The 24,283-nt window shown below is 38.8% G+C and overlaps 1 protein-coding gene and 1 long non-coding RNA gene across 2 annotated transcripts in view; one reads left to right on the top strand and one right to left on the bottom strand.

The window, feature by feature from the left end:
- The window catches only part of EDNRA (endothelin receptor type A), a 63,085-nt gene that overhangs the window by 4,706 nt on the left and 34,096 nt on the right, over positions 1 to 24,283 (bottom strand). Inside the window, exons 3-7 of the mRNA XM_082463427.1 lie at positions 23,205 to 23,332; positions 9,726 to 9,924; positions 5,353 to 5,505; positions 693 to 826; positions 157 to 265 (exon numbers count right to left, since the gene is read on the bottom strand). Coding sequence (XP_082319553.1) covers positions 157 to 265; positions 693 to 826; positions 5,353 to 5,505; positions 9,726 to 9,924; positions 23,205 to 23,332 — 723 coding nt within the window. The remainder of the gene's footprint in view (positions 1 to 156; positions 266 to 692; positions 827 to 5,352; positions 5,506 to 9,725; positions 9,925 to 23,204; positions 23,333 to 24,283) is intronic.
- The window catches only part of LOC309661629, a 156,800-nt gene continuing 142,449 nt past the window's right edge, over positions 9,933 to 24,283 (top strand). Inside the window, exon 1 of the long non-coding RNA XR_014264117.1 lies at positions 9,933 to 15,115. This is a non-coding gene — a long non-coding RNA (uncharacterized lncRNA). The remainder of the gene's footprint in view (positions 15,116 to 24,283) is intronic.

Here is a 24,283-nt window from a genome sequence, read left to right as displayed (position 1 = left end):
TGACCCTCTTTCTGGGTAACAAAATGTGATTTTTCACTTCTCTACTGAAAAGTACAGCTAATGAGAGTGATATTTACAACTGGAATGAACCATGCCTGTTGGTTACTTAATATACTCATTTGGTTGTTCTTAAAAAATGCTTGCAAAACGTCTTACCTGGAAACAATTTTTAAATTTCTTGCTCACAAAATATAGAGCTATTGGGTTTATACATGAATTCATGGTTGCCAAGTTAATACCAATGTAATCCATGAGCAGCAAGAAACTAGAGCAAAAGAAAATAGAGGAGATAAATTAGAACATGTTTTCAAATCTGCTAACTAGCATTTATCTCTAGAATAAGCATTTTTCTTGCCCAGAAGCCATTTCTTATAGGTGGCAGTCAGAATTTTTTGTTTAAAGTCTTTGTTTAAATGGTAATTTCAGTTCTGCAGAACATTTACGCATATACCCAGCACTTGGTTAACCCAAACTATTATGCACAGCCCCAAGAGGGGAGCAGCAGAATTACTGATACGGCTTGCACAAATTTTTGAGATCAGTTATGGGCTATGTCAGCTAAAGAAAAATAATCAACTTTGCAGTGTTAATTTTCAGGGCTATTGAGAATGTAGAGTAGGTGGTTTTGTAAAAGTCTGATAAATATGAAATCAGAGAAACTCCAATTTCCTCCTGAGTACAGAGGATCATACCTAAGTAATTCACATCGGTTCGTGTCCATTTCATCATACACGGTTTTCTTCAAAATACGGCTTAAATGAAGAGGGAACCAGCACAGAGCGAAAATTACAACCAAACAGAAAACTGTTTTTGCCACTTCTCGACGCTAAAGGAAAGTGAGAAAAAAAAAAAAGACAATAAGTTTAGTGTTTTCCTACTAGAGGAAAGAGCTGCACAAAAGGAAGTAGTAAATTGGGGAAGAGTAGCTCGAAGAAATGCCAGAGCAGCCTGCCCCTCACCATGCCTCCACCTCTTCAAGATTTGGAGTCCAGGGAATTCCCTGGAGAGCCAGTGTTTAGGACTCTGTGCTTCCACTGCAGGGGGCACGGGTTCCATCCCTGGTCGGGGAACTAAGATCCTTCATGCAGCACAGTGTGGCCAGAAAAAAAAAAAAAAAAGAAGAAAACATTTGGAGTCCAATTTCTAAGCAAGGAGTTGCTAGTGATTCTTTTGGGGCAGCTGCCAGGAAGGATGTTGGTCTCAGGCTGGTCATCAGGGCCAAGACAGAGGTTCGATGGTGGGCAGAGGTGAAGGACTGGCTGGGCTTGAGCCAACACTGTGGCTGGGTCTGTGTGTGTGTGTATGTTGAATATGTGGGATGAGGGTTAGTTAAGAGTCTCAACAGCAGTTAATTTGCCAGCATAAATGACAGCATGGCAGTCAAGGTGACTGACCCTAATGTGATAAAGAATGGACAAATCTGGGGAATTCCCTGGTGGTCCAGCGGTTAGGATTGTGTGCTTTCACTGCCGAGGGCTGGGTTCAATCCCTGGTTGGGGAACTAAGATCCCGCAAGCCGTGCAGCATGGGGGAAAGAAAAAAAGGACGAGTCTAAAAAGATATTTGGAAAACAAAACAGGAGTAGGAAACAGAAAAGAAAAAGGAAGAACAACGTGTTTTCTCCATTTCTTGATCTTGGAGAAACCTGGCATTGGGATTTTTTTTGCTTTTAAAATTCTTTCATTAATGACACGGACATGTAGTTTCCAAGGATATATTGTTTGCAAATAGAGGGATGAGGGTAAAGGATTATCAGCAATGACGATTAGAAAAACTGGGACATGTTGACCCTGGCTTGACTCCAATGGCAGGTTTACATGCTTTGGGGTCTGCATAGGATCAGCAAAACCATAGGCTAAGAATTATCTGCAATCAGTCATTTGTGTGCATTGTACTTGAGTATTACAGGGCATGCGTTTGGAAGCCCAACTGGGAACGTAAAATGCAACTTGTCTGTAACTGGAATCACTTAATGTCAAAATAAAACTGATTGAAAACAGGGTTTGGAAGGGTAATGCTGGTTCAACCCGAAGCATATAGCGTTAAGTATGGGAAGCCTACAGTAAACCCACATGATTAATAGAGTCATTTATAAAGATTTCAGGGCAGTTGTCACAAATTGTGGCTGTAGTCCCAAGAACTGGGAGTTCTTTAATCTTTCAGAGTTAGCTGGCTAGTTAGCTGGGCTATGGCTTCAGAGAATGTATAAACTGAACGATGATTGAGAGAAATAAAGGATTCCTTTATTTATTAATCTACAGGAATGGGGGATCATTTTAAAGGGCCAATTTTGTGTACACAGAAAGACAGTGTGCCCAGAAAAATAGAAAAGGAGGGTATTGGGGAGAGGTTATATCCCCTGTGCACATCCTCAAAGAGGATAACTTTTTAAAAGGTAATATTAATACGTTGCCATGGGCTTCCCTGGTGGCACAGTGGTTAAGAATCTGCCTGCCAATGCAGGGCACACGGGTTCGAGCCCTGGTCTGGGAAAATCCCACATGCCGCGGAGCAACTAAGCCCGTGAGCCACAACTACTGAGCCTGATGCGTCTGGAGCCTGTGCTCCGCAACGGGAGAGGCCGTGACAGTGAGAGGCCCGCGCACCGCGATGAAGAGTGGCCCCCGCTCGCCGCAACTGGAGAAAGCCCTCGCACAGAAACGAAGACCCAACACAGCCAAAAATAAATATAAATAAATAAATAAATTTATAAAAAAAAAAACTTAGAAAAAAATACGTTGCCATGACAGTCTGATATTTGGTTAATCAATATCCATTCTTCTGTTTTCCTTATTACTATCAGTCAGATCCTTGATCTTGTCATGGCAGCACGAGAGCCTGGCCTCCTCATCTGCATAGTTCTTACCAATTACATTAAGTAGAAATCGTTGTGTGGAGTTTCTGGAAAAGCTACTTAAAAGTGGGGGATAGGACTTCCCTGGTGGTCCAGTGGTTAAGACTCTGATCTTCCAGTGCATGGGGCACGGGTTCAATCCCTGGTCGGGGAACTAAGATCCCACATGCCGCGGGGCGTGGCCAAAAAAAAAAGTGGGGTATACTCCTTTGGCGCACACACACTAATGTGATCTGTGTTCTTCCCTTTCTTGCTGCCTGGATAGAAGATATAATGGTAGAGCTATAGCGGCTGTCTTCCAATAAAAACGGAAAGGTCAGTACACCAGCAGAACCCTGGCTTCTGAGTCCCTTGACCACTGAGCCAATGACATCTGAACTTCTTGCCATGGGAGAAAGATAAACCCCGACTTGGTCTACTCCCTGTCATTTTGGGTTTTCTGCTACCAGCATCCAAACACAATCCCTAACTGATAAAAGGTATTGTTGGTATAATGAAGAGAAATTCGAGAAAACCACACAAGAAGCAAGACCAAAAGCCATATTGGATATTCGACAGGTTGGCAGGTCTTTCTTTCACTCTGAGCTAGCTCCCCTGCCATCCCACTTGAAGGCCTTCCAGCCGGGCTTGCTCTCCTGCTGTTAGAACCTGCTCTACCTTTGAGTGAGACACGAGGGAATGTCTATTGCATGGGGACCAAGTCTTGGGTTCTAATCTCCATTTGGTTGAGTCAATCTCTTAAACACCTGTATAATAAGGGTAATGCCTGTCCAGCTTATCTCACAGGGTGTTTGGAGGAATCAAATACCAAAGGGACATGGAAATGCTCTTTAAAAACTTTAAAAAATGCTGTGAAAATGTGAAGCAGCAGCATCTTATTACTGCTCCCAAACCCGCTTCAATTATTTTCAGAGCAGTTGCCACTCATACCTTAAATAGGCTCAATCGTGGTGCTAGTGCAAAGTCAACATTTTAAAACACTGTTTTTCACAAATCTATTCTAATTAGTTATCTTCATTGCAGGAATGAGCCATAATAATTGCTTAATATGTTTCACATCTGGAATACTTGAAACATTCATGCCTGGATGATGTCATACATACTAAAGTGTCTCAAGATAATTTTCCTGTTAAATTATAATAGAAGATAATAGCTACCATTTGTATAACATGTTAGATTTTATAAAGTATGTGTTTGCACATTAATTCCTTTGATTCTCATAATAACACTGATTCATATATTATTATGTCCAATTTACAGATAGGGAGCTGATGCTCAAAAAAAATCAGTCCTCTAGCTGAAAAGAGTTGCCGATGAAGAATGATGCTTGTTGTATGGTCATCATACAGGGCAGATTTCCAGGCTCCATCAACAACTCACATTAACTTTTGGTGTGGTTCGTCCTTACATACTTGTCTGTTGAAACTGAAAACTTACCCACAGTCCTAGTTTTACTCTTTGAATTAATATATATCAACATTTTCTGACTAAACTATGAGTTGGGTTCTATTAGACACTGCACATGCATTAGGTCATCCCTTTGATGTATTATTATATACATTTCATTAAAAAATTTTAAGACTCAAAATTAAGTTGGTATTTGTACAGAAAAGTGCAGGTATTATTATATACATTTTCTGAAGAACTAGAAGTTCAGAGAGATTAAGCAATTTGCCCAATGTCACAGAGCCAGCAAATATAAGCGTCACAGTTTTATCTGTTCTGTTTACTGCCTGGGAAGGACCAATAGCGTCCTAATGACACTTTCAGATTTCTTCTAGAACTTTGGGCCCTCCAAAATGTGGCTTCTTATGTACCCAATCCCGTTTCCTATCATGAGTCTTACCTTAGATGTTGCTCTAATGAGGTCCATCTTTTTTTCCAGTTCCCCAAATGCATGGTGCCCAGGCTGTGTTCTACTAGACCCCTGTCCACCCACCTGAAGTGCCCTCTGTCCTCTTCTTCTTCCCCATGGAACCCATTTATCCTCCATGAACAGTTCAATCCCCCTCACACAATTTCTCCATGACTTTATCTCATATCCTCCTTGGCTTTCTATAGCAAAGGCTACTTTTTACCACAACTTGTGATTCTATTTTCCAATTTTTTCATGTTTGTGTTTTATTTCCACAACAAGACTGCAAACCCTACTAGTGGAGAAAGTCATATACTTCATTTTTGGTCCTGGCACAGTTCCAACCCCAGTTCAACGAACTGCTAATCACAAACACGCATGTTTGATACACTCTTGGCAAAATAAATGAATAGTTTCTCTCTGTTTGGGCCCTGCCCGCAGGGTCACCTGTTTCACAGGTCGGATCCCTACTTCACAGAAGAAATGCCTAATACTCTAAAGAAAACAAGACATACAGACAAACAAGACAGTATTTTTATTTTTAGGAAATCAGGCTAAATCTGCGAAATACAGTATTCATAGGCCTTTTGTTGTCAAGGACAAAACAGTCTTGGCCACATCTTCATGATCTTATTAGATTTACCTGTTTCAGGTGTTCACTGAGGGCGATTCTCAGGCTGCCGTTCCTTCTGTTTAGCATCTCACAAGTCATGAGGGTGTAGAAGATCGCGGTGCACACCAGGGGCATGCAGAAGTAGAACCCAAACAGCCACCAGTCCTTAACATCTTGGTAGAACTGGAAAGAGAAGAGAAGGGAGAGAGGAAGAGGAGCATTATAATGAAAATTAGCTGTACAGCGCCTCTGGTGGCTTCAACATTTTCATGCTTGCAGATATGTTTGTATATTCATGCTCTCTGGTTGTGGTAATGGGCTTGGAGATGGTAGTCAAAACAACTAAATTGGAAACTCCAGACATTATCTTGGCGTTATAATAGCACACAAAGAAATTGCATTAAAAATTATCCTGACAAACAGCGCTATTCACCATAGCCAAGACACAGAAGCAACCTAAATGTCCATTGACAGATGAATGTACAATGGAATGTTGCTCAGCCATAAAAAGAATGAAATAAAGCCATTTGCAGCAACAAGGATGGACCTAGAGATTATCATACTAAGTAAAGTAAGTCAGAAAGAGAAAGACAAATATCATATGATCTCACATGTGGAATCTAAAATATGATACAAATGAACTTATCTATGAAACAGAAACAGATTCACAGACATAGAGAGCAGACTTGTGGTTATCGGCGGGGGTGGGGAGGGAGGGATGGATTAAGAGTTTGGGATTAGCAGATGCAAACTCATATATAGAATGGATAAACAATAAGGTCCTACTGTATAGCACAGAGGACAATATTCAATATCCTGTGATAAAACATAATGGAAAAGAATATGAAAAAGAATGTAGATATATGGATAACTGAATCACTTTGCTGTACAGCAGAAATTAACACAACATTGTAAATCGACTATACTTCAATAAAATAAATTTAAAAAATTATCCCAACAAAGATATTTTGGATAAACTGAAGTTGGTTTTAATGACACAGTGCCAGAGCCCTAATCAATAAAAAGGGTTCCCTTCCAAAGCTCATAAAACATGATTTTGAGACATACAGACTCTTATCTTTGTTGGTGATTCTCAACATTTTGCTAGTGCCTGGTTTGCTTCTGACTATTTTGGTTACAGTGTACTTAATGTGCCTATCTACTTTGGAAACAGTGAGGGTTATGAATGGCTTATCTGTGGAGTTTTGGTTACTGGGAATTAACCCTTTTTCTGGTATGTCTGCTATGTGACCTCGCAGCCAGCCAGTTTGAGCCATCAATAACTGTGCCCTTTCTTGCTCTCTTTTAATACTTACCACCTGGAAACTATTGAGGCAGTGTAGCTTATCTGAAGGCATACTGAGCATTATCTCCCTGAGGACAGGATTTGTAAATACCAGGATTACTCAGTTTTATGTGTTCTTGAAAGAGAAAATATAATACCCAGTAAAAATGGAAATTAGACAATTACATCTAAATTCTTCGTCCCACTAAATTAATCACCAGCTTGGGAAGAAATGCTGTTCCTTTTCTTATGCTGTTTCTCCAGATTGTTTATTTACTAAGGATAATGCAGCCTCCTGTAATATCTCAGTTCCCACAGTAAAAAATAATCACACTGCTCTGTGAAAAACTGGAGAGTTTCTGAATATAGAAAGAGGCCCAGTGGGCTGCATTTATAACATGTCTATTAAAATATTCTTTAAATGGTTCCTGAGGAAAAAAAGTTCTGGGCAGGGGTTCTTAAATATTTTTATGCCATAGATCGCCTTCTGGTGTAGACTATAATTCTTTCTGAGAATAATACTTTTATGTGCATGAAATAAAATATGTAAGATTACAATGGAAACCAATTACATCAAAACACAGATATCAAAATATGAAAAAGAAAATTCTGATGTAGTAATATATGTGTTTATTAACAAATTAAATCACAGATCTAATGGTGGTTCTATCAGAATGTAGAAGCAATGATGAATGTAAACGATATTTCGAGATTATACAACTGTTATGTGGTATGAAATGTCTGTTATTTCTATTAGTGAAAAAAGCATGGTACCGCTAAATACTACTGTGGTTTGTTGCCTACTTTCATATTAGAAGGAAATGATAAATTTCAGTTAGAAGTTAATGAAACTAAACATGTAATTTCCTTTCCATTCAAATTTACAAACCTCTGAATTCTAGCCTCAGGTTAACTGCAGACTCCCAAAGGAGTTGGTTTATTCAAATCTGTTTATACAAATATTTTCCTATTCACATCACACTGTAGAAAGATTTTAGTAGTGAACTTAAAAAATCAGAAGGACTCTCTCTTCATTTAAGTGCAACACAAACACTCCTTGGAGGACCCCCTTCCTTTGTACCCCCTTCTTCTGGGTGCATTGCTGGCTGGGTGTGACTGCCTGAAGCAGCTGCGGAGGGCCTGGAAGCTGACCCTACCTGGAGGGGACTGGATGGAGGTCCCTGCCCCTTCCATGGTAGAAGCCTGTCGAGAATGGGGTCACGCATTTCTTTTGAACTGATGTCACCAGCAAGGGTATGGAGGGACCTCCCTCCAGTCTAGGTTAGAGCAAAGTTGAGGAGGAAAGAGTGGAAAAAGAGGGGGAATCACATTAGAAAAAGAGAACAGGAGGGGAAAGAGAATCCTAAAACTTTAGACTTGGAATGAAATCTTCAAAATCATCAGTTCAAACTCATACCCTGTACTGCAACCCTCCGGGTGCCCGCCGGCCACAACACCCCCGCCAGCCTGAAGGGCAGCTACTCTTAGCTTCATGTCTAGAAAGGAGATGCGTCCTTGTGAAGAAACCCATTTCATTTTGTCCAGCTGGAATGGTCAGTAAGTTCTTTTTTTTTTTTTTTTGGCCACACTGTGCGGCTTGCGGGATCTTAGTTCCTTGACCAGGGATTGAACCCATGACCCATGACTTCCATGAGTCCTAATCACTGGACCACCAGGAAATTCCCAGTGAGTTCCTTCTTATGTTGAGCCTCTTCTCTCTAATGTTTTAGTCAGGGTTTTCTAGATTGCTCATTCACACTGCCCAAATTCTGATAGCCTCCTACTACTTTGCTTTTCACCGTGGAGGCTGACTTCATAAAAAAGTCAGTAGATCAGCAGAAGACTTTAATTTTAAGGTTGCTAGTTTGGCTGTGTTCATGAGCACTTTTAATTTTGAAACAAGAATTTCCAAGCAGGATAACTGGTCAACTGTAAAACCACTAATTTTGTGAATTTCCATGGAAGGAAAACATACCTTAAGATGTCTGTAAATGATTAAATGTGGAATCTGAACTGCATGAAACTTACATCAAAGTACTAAATTATGCTGATTTAAGAGAAATAATTATTCTTGGTTTTCCTCCTCGTTCTACATGTGACTAGTTTTGCAGAGGAAATATGCATTTTAAATGTGTTTCCTAATACTCTCAGTTATGTAATTAAGCTTTTCAGAAACATTAATGCGGTCAGGTGTATTAAGCAACAATTGAATTTGTTACACTAAAATGCTTTTTAAAAAAGTTCTGCAAATTTGTATTATTTGGGGCTTCCCTGGTGGCGCAGTGGTTAAGAATCCGCCTGCCAGTGCAGGGAACACGGGTTCGAGACCTGGTGCAGGAAGATCCCACATGCCGTGGAGCAACTAAGCCTGTGAGCCACAACTACTGAAGCCCGCGTGCCACAGCTACTGAAGCCCACGCGCCTAGAGCCCGTGCTCCGCAGCAAGAGAAGCCACTGCAATGAGAAGCCCGCGCACCACAACGCACAGTAGCCCCTGCTCTCTGCACCTAGAGAAAGCCCGTGCGCGGCAACGAAGACCCAATGCAGCCAAAAATAAATAAATAAATATTTTTAAAAAAGAGAAAAGAATCCAAATAAAATAAAATAAAAAATTTTAAAAATTTATATTATTTGTATATTAGACAGAATCTGTACTAACATAAGCACACATGAGAATGACTTCCTACTTTGAATTAGTAAATCTGTCTTTAAAAACTGTGTGAGCAATGCGCATTTCCCCAAGTAACATCAAATAAGCATCAGCGTGTCTGTCAGATGGAAATTGTGCTGTATTCCTTATTATCAAAACAAATAGCACTACATGCATACACATCAATCTCTCTTTCTTAGTAAATCTGTTTCAGAATTCTGAGTTGTTTGGTGCAGAGCAATAGTTGTGTCTACAGTTGTGCTATAATACAAAAGTCAAAACAAAATAGTTGTTTTATTGAAGAAGCTAAGCCCTGGTTTAACATCTGCTTTTCATGCAATTAAAGAATATTTGACTGAACTAACAGAGTAAACCACACTCGGCAGTGTAGAGATATCAACAAATCTTGGTGATGGTAAATGAAGACCTTCTCCCCTCCCCAATTAATTTCCTTTAAACTTTTCATACCTCCATGAATTTTGACGTGGCATTGAGCATACAGGTTTTGTGCTGTTCACCCTTGTATTCAAAGGGCACCATGACAAAGCCGATTGCTTCGGGGATGGCCAGGATAAAAGAAAGGATCCAGATGGAGACAATCTCAATGGCTGTGACCAAGGGAATCCCAATTCCCTGAACACGACTCCAGGAGGCAACTGCTCTGTACCTAAAAAAAAGGGGGGGTGATGGCACCAAGTGGTTAGGAAATTTTAAGTTTATTTCAATTAAATGAAAATTATAAATGCTGGAAAGATCCTTCCTTTGGCCAGTGACCAACCATTAGCTTTTTAGGAATTTTCTGTGAGTCCTGGTGTGAAAAACAAGTGGGGCTATTAAAAATTCTACCCATTTGGAGTTCAACTGGCTGGCAGGCCTGAGTCTGAGATCTTCACTTGGGGCCTATCGAAATCTCATGAGAATTTAGGATGTGGCAGCAGAGATGGGTGTGCTATGTTTATTAAGCTGGGGGGAAAATTGGATGATGGAAGGGGTAGTGAAAGCTGCTGGTACTTGTTATGGTAATGTCTTATTTCTGTTTCTATATTAAAAAAAGTGAAATATTATCTATGAAGTGGATCTAGATATCCTTAAGTGAATAGTGACCATAGATATTCCATTGTTTTCCCCCTTCCTCTACCCTCAAAATATGATCACAGTGGGCTTGTACCAGGTGGCTGTTTTAGTAAATAAATATTTATAATAATTATATTTGAAAATGTCAAAGAATAACTATATCTCTCCCATATGGCCCTGTGCTAGACTATATAAAACTGAGCTAAAGATAGCTTGGTTCCTAAACTTTAGGGTTTACAGTTTAATAGAAAAGAATGGTTCATACAGAAGCATAGGATATAAATATAACTGAACAATCATGCCAATCAAAGCACTAACTGGCATTAAGAAATTGTGTTTGCCTTATATTTTACATTAATATTTTATGATAATAATCACATTTAAATGTTAAGTCTGAAGAACGTTTGGTTTCAGAAACTCTGTGTTCTTTGACCTGAGGTGATGGTCTGGTGCTAACTGCTTTCAGACTTACTATTAAGAAGGGACCTGTGGTACAGTATTTTTGTGACTTCATTCTTGAAATTTTTGCTGCTGTTGTAATGGAAAGGAAACATTCTCTTTTAATAGCTTTCATTAGATAGTGCCAGAAGAAGGCTGTAAAACAGACCGAGGCATTGAGACAGGTGCACATGGGTTTGCAGGCCAGGCAGCTTAATGGGAAAGATTAGTCAGCAACGCCAAGGCAAGATACAAGCTACCTATAGCCACCAAAATGAGCCCCTATCATTTATAGTTAGTGTTCTGTCTCAGTACAACTAAAAGGTACACCTGTGAAAACACAAGTCCTAGGAATTATGCTACCTTGTTCTTCACTGTAGATTAGAACCTATAGTTTTGGTATGCACAATGATGCCACGTGGCATATATACAGCACACTTTGCTGGAGAAATGTTTTGCAAAAGATTTTTAGGGTAAATAAGATTGGTGTACAATAAGAATCTCTGAAAAAGTCCAGATTAGTTCAGAATGGAATAAAATACAGCTATGCAAACAGACCAAGAAAATCCTTTTACGATGTAGCCAACATTGCATTTTAAAATTTATGGTTATTACCAGTGGGATGAAGACTGCTATATATTCTGCTTTCTATTTCTGTTTACTTTTCTTTGCTGCCTTATTAGACTGGCAGCCTGATGTCCAGTAAAAGCTAAAAGGAACGGAGACAGAATGTCTATATCCCAAGGCTGGCGGTGAGTTATATCTGTTTCTTCTCCCCTCCTCTTATCAGGAAAGGTGATGTAAATAAAACACTTTATCTCTTAAGAGAGAAAGCCAGATTTCTTAGGCAGGATTGGAGATAGAAGGTGGTTTAGAAAGAAAATGTGATCTACATGTTCTAATGATGAATATATTCACAGACCAGCTTCATTTTATAATGTGCCCATGAGTTCCCAGAATATTACATATCTATAATCCAATGTGAATTCAACATTTAAAAATAAATAGAAGTAATTTTTAGTGCCTAGTTGAGCAAATGATTCATAATCAGTCTGCTCCTTCATTAACCCACATGACTGAGAATTAGAATATTTCCCATTTGTAATCACACTGATCTTGATAACATCTCCATGAGATGAGAAAACAACCATAAGAGCGATTAGAAACACTCCCTTGTGATGATGGAGGTGCAGAAAGGTGTGGAAAATAAGAAATACTGGATGTTCCCAAAATAATTTCTATTTGGGTGATAATGACACAACAGATAATACACAATATGTTCTCCTTACTAGGTGTGATTATGAACAGCCTGCCAACAGAAACTTTTCCGGAAATAATCCCTCCTCTTTGAAATGCTTTCCTCACTTGGCTTTGACCACATTCTGCTGATGGGATTGACCACTCCATCTCATCTCCTTGGCTGGATCATGGCCATGCCTCAAATTCTTAGTGTTGGATTTCTCCTTAGTCCTCGCACCTCTTTTCTTTTCTATCTACACCCTCTCTCTTTGTGATCTCATCTAGTCTCATGGCTTTAGTGTCATTTAAACTCTCTATATGCTGATAATTAATTCTCAAATTTATAACTCTAGCCTAGAGCCTCACCTCTAACTCTAGACTTGTATATCCACCTGCCTACTTGAGGTTTCCACTCGGATATCTAATAGGCACTGAAACTCACCCAAACCAGACTCCTGGTCTTCTTCCTTGCCCCCTTCCTTGCCTTCTCTCTAGTCTTTACCATCTCAGGCCCAGAACTTTGAAGTTAGCCTTCCCTCCTCTTTTTCTCTTCCACCACACATCCAGTTCTTTAGCAAACCTGGCAACCTTTTCCTTCAAAATGTATCCAGATGCAACCACTTCTCACCATCTCGCCAGTTACCACCTGCCTGGATTATTGTAATAGCTTCCTAACTGGTCTCCCTGTGTCCACTTCGCCCTCCTGCAGTCTGCCCTGAACACAGCAACCGGAGTGAGCCTGTTAAAATGTAAGCCAATCATGTCACCCCTCTGCTCAGATCCCCCAATGGGTTCCCACCCCAATGGGGATGCCTACAGGTGTCCTCAGAGCTGCCTCCTCACTTCCTTCAGATCTTTACGCAATGGTGTCTTTTCACAGAGGCCTTCCCTGAATACCCTATTTAAAACTGCCAGATTCCCCTCCAGATGTACCCTGTCCCACTCAGCCTGATTATTTTTCTCCATAGCACTTACTACTATGGGACCAATCAAATATTTTACTTATTTATTTTGTTTATGGTCTATGCCCACCTCTCCCTTTTGAATATAAGCTCCATAGGGCAGACATCTTGCATGTTGGTCACAAGACCTACAACAATAGGTGCTGAATAAATATCTGTTGAATTAAGCATCTTTCTTTGTTCGTTTCCTTACCATGCATTTGTCTTTATTGGCCAAAGCCAATATACATTCCAAAGAGTTTCTTATTTTTCAAGCCAGTCCTGAATTAGGCAACAGAAAAAGAGCTAATACTTTCAGAATCCTAGAACACAATAATTTAAAACCAAGCAGGACCTCTGGGCTGATCTTTCTCCCTTTGTGTTCTCGTTGGGAACCTGAGGAAGGGTGTGTCACCAAGTCCTCTGCCTGGTCTCCAGTGAATGTGGGGCGCCTGGGCCGGGGCTCTGGTCTGCCAAGTCCCAGGGGAGTCTTTTCCCATGACACCACTGTGAACTCTGTCATGTGACATGCCAAAATACAAGAATAAATTACATGTTTTGTTTATGTAAAGATGTTTGTTACTGTATATGGCTATAAATAGATTTGTACATGTTTTCAAGGCTAGAGGCATTTAATGCATGTCTTTGAATCTTTAAGGTATGATCTGGGAAACTCATTAAACTGAAAATAAATATTGTTGAATGTACTGTAAAACAGTGTAAAAGAAAACTTCAATTCAAAAGATCACTTCAGCAAAATCTATTTTCATTTCTTCTTATTCTTTGCCCATTTCTATTCTCATAAGTATCGTTTGAATATAATTATATTATAATCTTGTCAGTTACAATTTTGTTTTTGGCTTTATTTGCTTTTCATGTTTCTACACAGGCATGGCATTTATTAATTTCATGGCTACCCAGTATAACAAGATATTGATACAATTTACCTAAATCTTCCTCCTATGGTCACATCATTTCTAGTGTTTCAAGGTTGTGGATAACATGCCTATAAATATGTTTGCACATACAGATTTTTTTTTTCTTTTTGAATGATTTTCCTGGGTTAATTATCTTGAGTGACATTACTAAATCAAGGGAATGAAAAAGTAGCTTAAGTACCTTTAAAAAATGTTTCTCCTAAGTGCCTGTCAATGCTTGCCTTCATTAAAATTTATTTTTCTTCAGTTTTGCCACTTCCATAAGGTAAAGTGGCACTTATATCTTTATGTCTGCACATCTTTAATTGAGCAAATGTGACCCTTTGTAATGTTTGTTTATGATGTGTGTCTCCTATGTGTTAGGCAAACCAATTGCCATACAGAGGTGTGGGGGCAAAACGCCAGCAGGAAGAACTTTAAAGAGAAGCCAGGTGAAGTGGATTAAAAGATAGCTGCAGGAAGGAAACCATAAACAAGACGAAAAGACAACCCTCAGAATGGGAGAAAATATCTGCAGACGAAGCAACTGACAAAGGATTAATCTCCCAAATATACAAATAGCTCATGAAGCTCAATATCAAAAAAAACAAACAACCCAATCCAAAAGTGGGCAGAAGACCTAAATAGACATTTCTCCAAAGAAAATATACAGATTGCCAACAAACACATGAAAGGATGCTCAACATCACTAATCATTAGAGAAATGCAAATCACAACTACAGTGAGGTATCACCTCACACCAGTCAGAATGGCCATCATCAAAAAATCTACAAACAATAAACGCTTGAGACGGTGTGGAGAAAAGGGAACCCTCTTGCACTGTTGGTAGGAATGTAAATTGATACAGCCACTATGGAGAACAGTATGGAGGTTCCTTAAAAAATAAAAACAGAACTACCATATGACCCAGCAATCCCACTACTGGAAATACCCCCTGAGAAAACCATAATTCAAAAAGAGTCATGTACCACAATGTTCATTGCAGCTCTATTTACAATAACCAGGACATGGAAGCAACCTAAGTGTCCATTGACAGATGAATGGATAAAGAAGATGCGGCACATATATACAATGGAATATTACTCAGCCATAAAAAGAAATGAAATTGAGGTATTTGTAGTGAGGTGGATGGACCTGGAGTCTGTCATACGGAGTGAAGTAAGTCAGAAAGAGAAAAACAAATACTGTATGCTAACACATATACATGGAATCTAAAAAAAAAAAAAAGGTTCTGAAGAACCTAGGGGCAGGACAGGAATAAAGACGCAGATGTAGGGGCTTCCCTGGTGGTGCGGTGGTTGAGAATCTGCCTGCTAATGCAGGGGACACGGGTTTGAGCCCTGGTCTGGGAAGATCCCACATGCCACGGAGCAACTAGGCCCGTGAGCCACAACTACTGAGCCTGCGCGTCTGGAGCCTGTGCTCCGCAACAAGAGAGGCCACGATAGTGAGAGGCCCGCGCACCGCGATGAAGAGTGGCCCCCACTTGCCACAACTAGAGAAAGCCCTCGCACAGAAACGAAGACCCAACACAGCCAAAAATAAATTTAAAAAAAAAAAAAAAAAAAAAAAGACGCAGATGTAGAGAATGGACTTGAGGACACGGGGAGGGGGAAGGGTAAGCTGGGATGAAGTGAGAGAGTGGCATGGACATATATCCACTACCAAATGTAAAATAGATAGCTAGTGGGAAGCAGCTGCATAGCACAGGGAGATCAGCTCGGTGCTTTGTGTCCACCTAGAGGGGTGGGATAGGGAGGGTAGGAGGAAGACGCTAGAGAGAGGAGATATGGGGATATATGTATATGTATAGCTGATTCACTTTGTTATGCAGCAGCAACTAACACAACATTGTAAAGCAATTATACTTCAATAAAGATGTTAAAAAAAAATAAAAGATAGCTGCAGAGAATGAAATAATGCCATTTGCAGCAACATGGATGGACCTAGAGATTACTAAGTGAAGTCAGAGAAAGACAAATATCATATGATATCATTTATATGTGGAATCTAAAAAAAAATGATACAAATGAATTTATTTACAAAACAGAGACAGACTCACAGACATAGAAAACATATTTATGGTTACCAAAGGGGGAAGGGGGGGAAGGGATAATTTAGGAGCTTGGGATTAGCCGATACAAACTACCATATATAAAATATATAAACAACAAGGTCCTACTGTATAGCACAGGGAACTATATTCAATATCTTGTAATAACCTATAATGGAAAGGAATCTGAAAAAGAATAGATATTTATATATGTATAACTGAATCACCTTGGTCTACACCAGAAACGAACACAACATTATAAATCAACTATACTTCAACAACAACAAAAGAAAAATTAATAATAATAAAGAAGAAAGATAGCTGCAGATATTTGGTCATTTCTTCAGTTGGGTCCTTCATCTGGGCTGGCCTGTGGCTCCTTTGACCAACTGAGCACAGCTGGAATGATGCTTTGTCAGTTTCACGCCTGGCCTCTGAATGGAGCAGCAGGTCCCACCCTGGAGCCCTGAGCCCGCTGGAGGGGTGTTGAACAGCCCTGGACTTCACGGAGAGGGGGATGGGCTCCGCTGAGCTCAGATGTCCAGCTGTTCTTGCCAAGGGGCCAGTCATGTGAGTCTTGGACCCATGAAGCAAGCTCAGCGGCCAGCTGAACTCCACCGTGAGACTGCAGTCGAAGTAACAAGGAGCGGAAGAACCGCCCAAGTCCCTGACCCACAACATGGTCAGATAATAAGAAAATGGTGGTCGTTCTAAACCACTAAGTTTGGGGGTAGTTTGTTATCAACGAGAAATGAGGTAGCAAGATTAACCAGTCACCTGATCTTGACGATAGAAATAAGAGAAAAGAACGAATAACTATGTGCGACAGGGAACAGACCCCCAAATGAGATCACAAGTTGCCCTACACCCAGCGTGAAAGGAAAATCATAGCACCAGGAGAATAAGGAGAAACCAAGCCCAAGTCTAAGTAAAAATGAAGTTTTTTAGAAAATCACTTCCATGCTTTCCTGAGTTAGGATAAACCTTTGAGAATGTCATAGAGACCACTAAGCAATTACTGGAAATGAGGGATGAAGAACTGGCTTTGAGTTTGAGGCAAATCAAAGTGCGTTAGTAATGGATCCTTACAACTTTCCCAGGTATCTAATTACACATCGTCTGGAGTAGTTGTTAAAAGAGTTATATCTTTTTACAGCCTCTTTCCCTAGGCAACTTTTAAGTACAATCTGGAGCTGTACCCAGACCTTTTTTACTGGTCTGACCCCCATCATTTTCTACTTTAAACATGACTGTTAACCTCACAAAGAATAGCATTGAATTCCTCTTCCCAGTCCCTGCCCCTTCTTTTTTTCCCCCTGAAACAAACTCAGAGTAACTTGCAAAGCTTGTCACTTATGGCAGGTAAGAATACCTATTTGCACTATTGGTAATGGCTGGTTATTCATGTTTTGTTGGGAAAAATTCATTCATTTTAGAAGTATACTGCTTTAGCATTCGACAGAACTATTTCACTGATAAAGCTTGGCTAGAGGTCAAAATTTGTTTCTAGATTGCCCCAGTCTTTTTCTGAAATTCCTGTTTTATCTTATTCTTAAGTAACTAATGATGTGAAAAAAAAATAAATAATAGATTTGAGGAAGAAGTAGTGAAAAGCTTTAATAAGACAAGTCCATAGTTGAAATGAACAATGGGAAGTCATCCATTCTGGTACAAGGGATGCACTTTCTCTGTCTTGTTTACCTTATTCAGATTAAAAGCCTGGAGTGAGGAAGCTAGACTTTTTCTTTGATCCTAAAGTATTAGTATTCACTGAGCAATCAATGAAGTAATGGAGAAATTGTATAAAACTTGGATGAATAGTTACGTTCATTACTTTCCCTCAAAAACAACAACTCTGAAATGAGAGATAATCATCATATTTAAAAAACAAAACCAAAAAAATCACGGGAACTCTTCCTGGGCCGTAATTTGATTCAGCTCATAGAACGAAAGCAGGGATTCCCAAGTTGCAAATTGTTTCGTAACAGGTTCCAATTTCCCTCTTTTTACTCCTTGCTTTGTTTTTGGTTTTGTTTTTGTTTTTTAAAATAAAAGCATTTTCTTATTTTTAGAAGAATATAATGCAACCGAATCAAGATTCAAAGCAAATTGTATCTTATCTTCAGAAATCAAGTGTGAATGATTCATTCTCTAGTGTGAAAGCTTTTGAAATAGAAATGTCAAAATAGATTCCCTACATACCGGTCCCAAAGTTGAGAGTCAGTACCAAATGAAATGTAAAAATAATAAAGAAAGGACCCAGGGAACAAAGGACGGTGAGTTGATTACCCAGAAAAAACCTCCTGGATTCAGGCAGATTTTGGCGAAAGTGGAATTTTAAAACGGTTCTTCTCCTTGATCTAAAACTGAGGTTAAGTCTTAATGAAATAAATGCTTGACATTCTTTTTTCTTTCTTTCTTTTTTCAAACCAAGAACATTTCATGTGCTACATAACTGACAGCTTGTGATTGAACACTGAGTTAATTTTTCTCCATGCATGAGGTAGGGGAGGACGTGGTGTAGGTGAGGTATTCCTACACCAGAAACAGGAATCTGTGACCTAATCCCTCCATTTCTCCATCCCATCATCTCCCACCACCCCCTTCTCCCTGCCTACAGGTAAGGTTTATACTGGGGAGATTGAAGCTCAGCAAGATCGTCCTCTGAGGTTCCCCCAAGGAAGAAAGAGGCAGCAGAACAAGGTGAGCTAGAGAAGGAATGGAGGGTTTTGATGATTTAGGTGGCTGGGGAATCCAACTGCCTGAGCACTTCCCTTCTGCACTTCTTTCTCCCTGGTTCCCAGGTCATTGTCTTCATAACCATGGAAACTCCTAAAGAACAGCAGCCAGGACTGATTCTTCATGTCTGTACATCACACCCTTCTTGCTGAGTCTCTCTGTTGAACTAAATTATGAATTATGCTTCTTAATCTAGGGATAATTCATGATACAGTATATCACTGAGGAATAAGTGCCCTAAAGTATTTTTCAATCAAGAAAAAAATTTATTAAATAGATTCATACGAACTACAAAAGGGACCACTATACCATGGCACATAACACTATTCAGAGCATATACTCTAATTTTTGTAACAAGAAAATATATTGCAGGGATGAAAAGTTGCCTATATTTCTTATCAAACCAAACAAATTCTTTCCTCTCCTTGGCCTCTCTTTTCATCAATGCCTCTCTTCTCAGAGGATTATACCCAGCTGCCTTAAAAAAGGTTTTACTATTTATAGGAGCCAAGCATGTTCCTTGTCTTCCTTCTCCTGTTTTTCCTTCTTGTTTGTCATGGGCTGTCCTTGTCTGGGTTTGGTTAGATGTTTCCTCGGAGGTGCAGTTTTCTTAGAACACTGAGTGGCCCTTTCCTCAAACTCATTATCATCCTATTTTTACCTAAACTTTGGACAAAGTTTAATTTTTTAAATAAAATGCTGTTTTCCCAAATTTGATGGTGCTTTTGTAAAAGCAAGAGTAGGCATGGAAGTAACTCTGAGCTGGGCATGTACATGTATTTCTCCACACACACACAGGCCTACATATGCTTGTGTTTTAGAGCTACCCAGTCATAGGAAATTAGTGTTAATTTACAATAAAGGTCATAGGAATGAGCTGGGCAGATGAGAAAAATAAAATGTAGGGAATAGCATGAAGTAAATAAGGAAAATGGGTCACAGAAAATAAAATAAACTTTTATAAGTTGTTTTCTGCTTGCAGAAGAATGTTATGCCTGTTACTCTATCCTTTGACATAACTACTACTACTATTTATCATATTCCTTTCAAGGAATTTTATATTCATATACTTATACATATAAATTGCATTTCATCCCTATCCATTTCCCTAATACAAGGCTGCTTTCAACTTTTTCTTTAAATGATCTTGTAAAGCAGGGGTTCACAACACCTGGGACATGGACGGGTACCAGCCCATGGCCAGTTAGGAAGAGGGCTGCACAGCAGGAGGTGAGTGGCAGGTGAGCGAGAAAAGCTTCGTCTGTATTTACAGCCACTCCCCATTGCTCGTATTACTGCCTGAGCTCTGCCTACTGTCAGATCAGCGGCGGCATTAGATTCTCATAGGAGTGCAAACCCTACTGTGAACTGTGCATGCGAGGGATCTAGGTTGCGTTTTCCTTATGAGAATCTAATGCCTGATGATCTGAGGTGGAGCTGAGGCAGTGATGCTAGCGCTGGGGAGTGCCTGCAAATATAGATTATCATTAGCAGAGAGGTTTGACTGCATAGAAACCATAATAAATCAATTGCCTGCAGACTCATATCAAAACCCTATCAGTGAGTGGCAAGTGAAAACAAGCCCAGGGCTCCCACTGATTCTGCATTATGGTGAGCTGTATAATTATTTCATTATATATTATAATGTAATAATAATAGAAGTAAAGTGCACAATAAATGTAATGCACTTGAATCATCCTGAAACCATCCCCCACCCCCACCCCCGTCCATGGAAAAATTGTCTTCCATGAAACCGGTCCCTGGTGCCAAAAGGGTTGGGGACCGCTGTTGTAAGGAACATCTTTGTACCTGACTTCTTTGTTCAAATTTTGGATCATTTCCATAGAATTGATCGTAAAAATTGTAATTACGGGGTCAGAAGGCAAAAACATTTGTAGGACTTTAGTTTCTTGAAGGGCTGTTCAATTCCCTACTACCACCAGATTTTGAGAAACATGCCTTTTAATGAGAATTTCTTTGATAACGTGAACATGATTCATATGTTAGTCATTCTAATTTCTTCTTTGGTGATTTTTACACTCATGCCCTTTTTATATGGAAGTAGTAAGATTTTAATTACTATTTGTATGGCTTCTTTAAATACCAAGAATATTAACATGTTGTAGTTTTGCTGCAAATATTTTCCCTGGATTACTGCTTTATTTATTTGTTTTTTAATTTTATGAATGTTTGATATTCACGTTTTAAAATTTTATGTCCTGAAATGCGTTTATAGTTTTATTCAGATTTTCTACCGTCCACTTTAGGTTCAAAAAGTCTTCCTTTTCTAGAGATCAGAAACATATTGGTTTATTTTCTTCTATTGCTCTATGGTTTGAGTTTTTGCATGCTTGTGCATAGTGGTTAAGAACACACACTACTTTTATTTGATTATGGCTCCAAAACTTAGTAGCCAAGTGGCCTTGATTAAGCCCTTTCGACCTCAGCTTCCTCATCCGTAAAATCGGGATAATTATAGCACCATCACAGGTGTTGTTATAAGGATTAAATAAAATAATTCTGGAAAGTATTTTTAACAGGGCCTGGTACATACTAATACTCAATAAATGGTAATAATTATAAATATTATTACTGATATATAGTACAAAATAAGACTTTAACATGTTTTTTCCCCCAGATGGTACATAGCACTGTTTATTGATGAATCTTTCCTTTCCCCATTAAAGTGATTTCAGCCTATATTATGTTCTTGTACACTCTGACACCTGTTTCTGTTTTTCCCATTGATTTGTCAATGTGTTTATGTGTGTGTACCACATTGTTTTAAAACTGTAGCTTTATAACATTTAAGAATATCATATAGGAAGAATATGCGTATAGGAAACATAATTCTTTTTAAAATTGTCATGATTATTTTCTTATTTCTTTTCCCCATATGGGTTTTAGAGTTATATTATAATTTAAAATTTAATTGGATATTATAATGAAAATACCTAGCTACATCTCTAAATATACAACTTGATAAATACAGGTAGGAAAAATTTTTCATGTATTAGTAATATAATAGATATAATTTAATGACTTTAATTTTTAGATAATACAATACTTTAGATACAAGAGGAAATGATATTATTGGGGTGCTAGGAGTGGGAACAGTAGAATGAGAATTCATTAGTGAATAAAATCCAGATTATAAATGCTTGCTCAAGTTTTTAGGACATGGTCACAAGTAGCATAATCTATTATTTGTCAAGTGAAAGTGATACAGTGGCCATCTATTGTATGTAAATATTTTTATGCAGCAGCCCTTAACATCTGATATGATGCAGAAGAAAACTATGTAGACCTCAGGTTTTCCTGGGAATCACTGTGAATCCTACTAATAGGTGATGAAATTATTTCTGATCTTTGTGTTTACCACTGCAGTGGTAGCATTTTTGTCAATAGCGTTACTGCAGTTTAAACTACTAATGGAATTTTTTTGTTTTAATTTCAGCAATAAATTTATTTTTAATAACACTACTAAACATTTTGTTTAGTGTTTCACAATTATTATAACCATAAATTTATAACAAGGATACCATTATAATTCTCTACTACCAATGGAATGCGTATTTTTATGTTTTAACAATAACACTTTTGGTCCTGAAAATTAATTGTTAACGATAAATAATAGAATATCTGTAAACACTAAAATGTTCTTTAAGAAAGTGGGCCTTTTATTTCTATGATGATGGGACTTAGGTGCTCTGATAAAGTGATTGTCAGAGTGTGAAAGGAAAAATGAAAACCTCTTCTAAATTGTAGGTAAACCACCTAAATAGGACATTAAACAGCATTTGCAAAGGATTATTTTCAATATAAAAAAGCACCACAAAACGTGTTATAGAGTTCCTAACTTCATTTTTTATAATTCCTGCTATGAAAATTAGAAGGTATAGAAAATACCTTCTAGAAGTTCATGGAATTCAGAAGGACTTCTTTCTTGACGCCTTGACATCCATGTTTGAGAAGAATTCTGGAAAGACTCTGAGATACTTGATGGTTTTTTTCAGAGTTGGATCAAGGGGTGCTTCTGTTGTCCTCTTTTTAAAAATTAGGAGGCATTTCAGGTATTCAGAAAAGCATAGATTAGAACATAATTCTGAGTACTCACCACTCAGTTCAACTAATCAAGCATTAGAAATACAATTGAACAGTATCTTCTGTTTTCTAATGAGAAATCTACCATTGAAAATACAGAATTTGGATGTCCTAGAATTTCCTTTTCCAACATTCATTCCATCTAACATGTTCCTTTTTCCTTCGTTGCCATAAGGATGTCAAACGGATATAGTTGGTGAAATGCTCTCGGTACAAGTTGCCTGAACCAAAGATGGCTGGTAATCAGCAACTGTGGAAAGCAATTCTAAACAGTAGAGCAAGATTGCTAGTATTTTCATTCCTGGGAACTAATGAACAACTGTCTTGAACACCAATTCTCAAGGCTCCTCGAGTTCTCTTCTTTCTGAGAAAACTGCTTTTCTAAACCCAATAACAGAGTAAAGGGAAAGAACCACGTTACCTGTCAACGCTGAGAGCGCAGAGATTGAGGACGGTGATCCCCACTGAGGACTTCTGCAAAAAGGGGAACAACTTGCAGAGAAATACGCCAAAGTCATTGTGATCAAAAGGCCAGCGCCCAGCCAGCAGCTGAAAAAAGGAAAGAGCATGGTAAGAAATGGCAGAGCCAGCATAGGATAAACGGACACATATTTCTAATTAGGCTTCCAGACTTCTAAATTTTATCGTTCACTATGCTTTTCAGTTAGTGTGGTAGCAGTAGAGTATTATCATCATTTTTTTTTCATATTTTAAAGCCTCAGCAATTTTTTAATCCTGAACAATGTGGAGAGTGATAAATATAATAACAAGAGATAAAACTTTGATCTTATAGGAAGTAGTCACGCCGCCTAATTTTCGAAGAGGAGCAAAATTTGGGGGTTTGGATGACAGCTTAACTGAGAAGCAGGCAGTCATCTCTGATCAAGTCTTACTAAATCATGAGTAAAATGAATCATTTTCAGCTAGTGGCATTGGGAGATTATATTATCTCCTGACAATCAGCCAAAGCTCTGAATAAGATGTTCTGGAGAATACTGGGAAAATGAAGTGGTTTAGAATGTACTGGCTTTGCCGGCTGGTTAACAGCTAAAGCCACTTGAAACTCACCTTTTCCTCCATGCTTAACTTGCTGCCCTGCTTCAGCAGGTGTGCCACCAGTGGCCTATCTTTATTTAGGCTCAGATTTTCCTTTATCATACAAGAAAATGTGGTTAATGTGACCTGTTTGTAGCATTTGCAGGGACATCTATTCTTCTACGTTGACAATTTGAAATTTCTGTTCCAGGGAGAGGATGACCCTCTAGTGGCTTTGGTGAGTAGCAAGAACATAAATGCTCTGTGAATTGCTGATATCTAATTAGAGATATCTAATTAGGTATCGTACTAGAAGCATGGCCTTAAATAATAGCTCAGCTACCTAAAAGGAGGAAGTCTCTGCTGAATATCTGTGATGCCTTTTCAAGAGTAAAAATGGTATTGATGTCCTTTCTTATGTTTGCTTAGTGACTCAGAATTTAAACTCACTCCACTCAATAGGAA

This window comes from Balaenoptera physalus, assembly GCF_965194825.1.
Source record: "Balaenoptera physalus genome assembly, chromosome: 5".
Lineage (NCBI taxonomy): Eukaryota > Metazoa > Chordata > Mammalia > Artiodactyla > Balaenopteridae > Balaenoptera > Balaenoptera physalus.
Note: the sequence above shows the minus strand (reverse complement) of the source record. Positions and strands in the feature narration are given on the sequence as shown.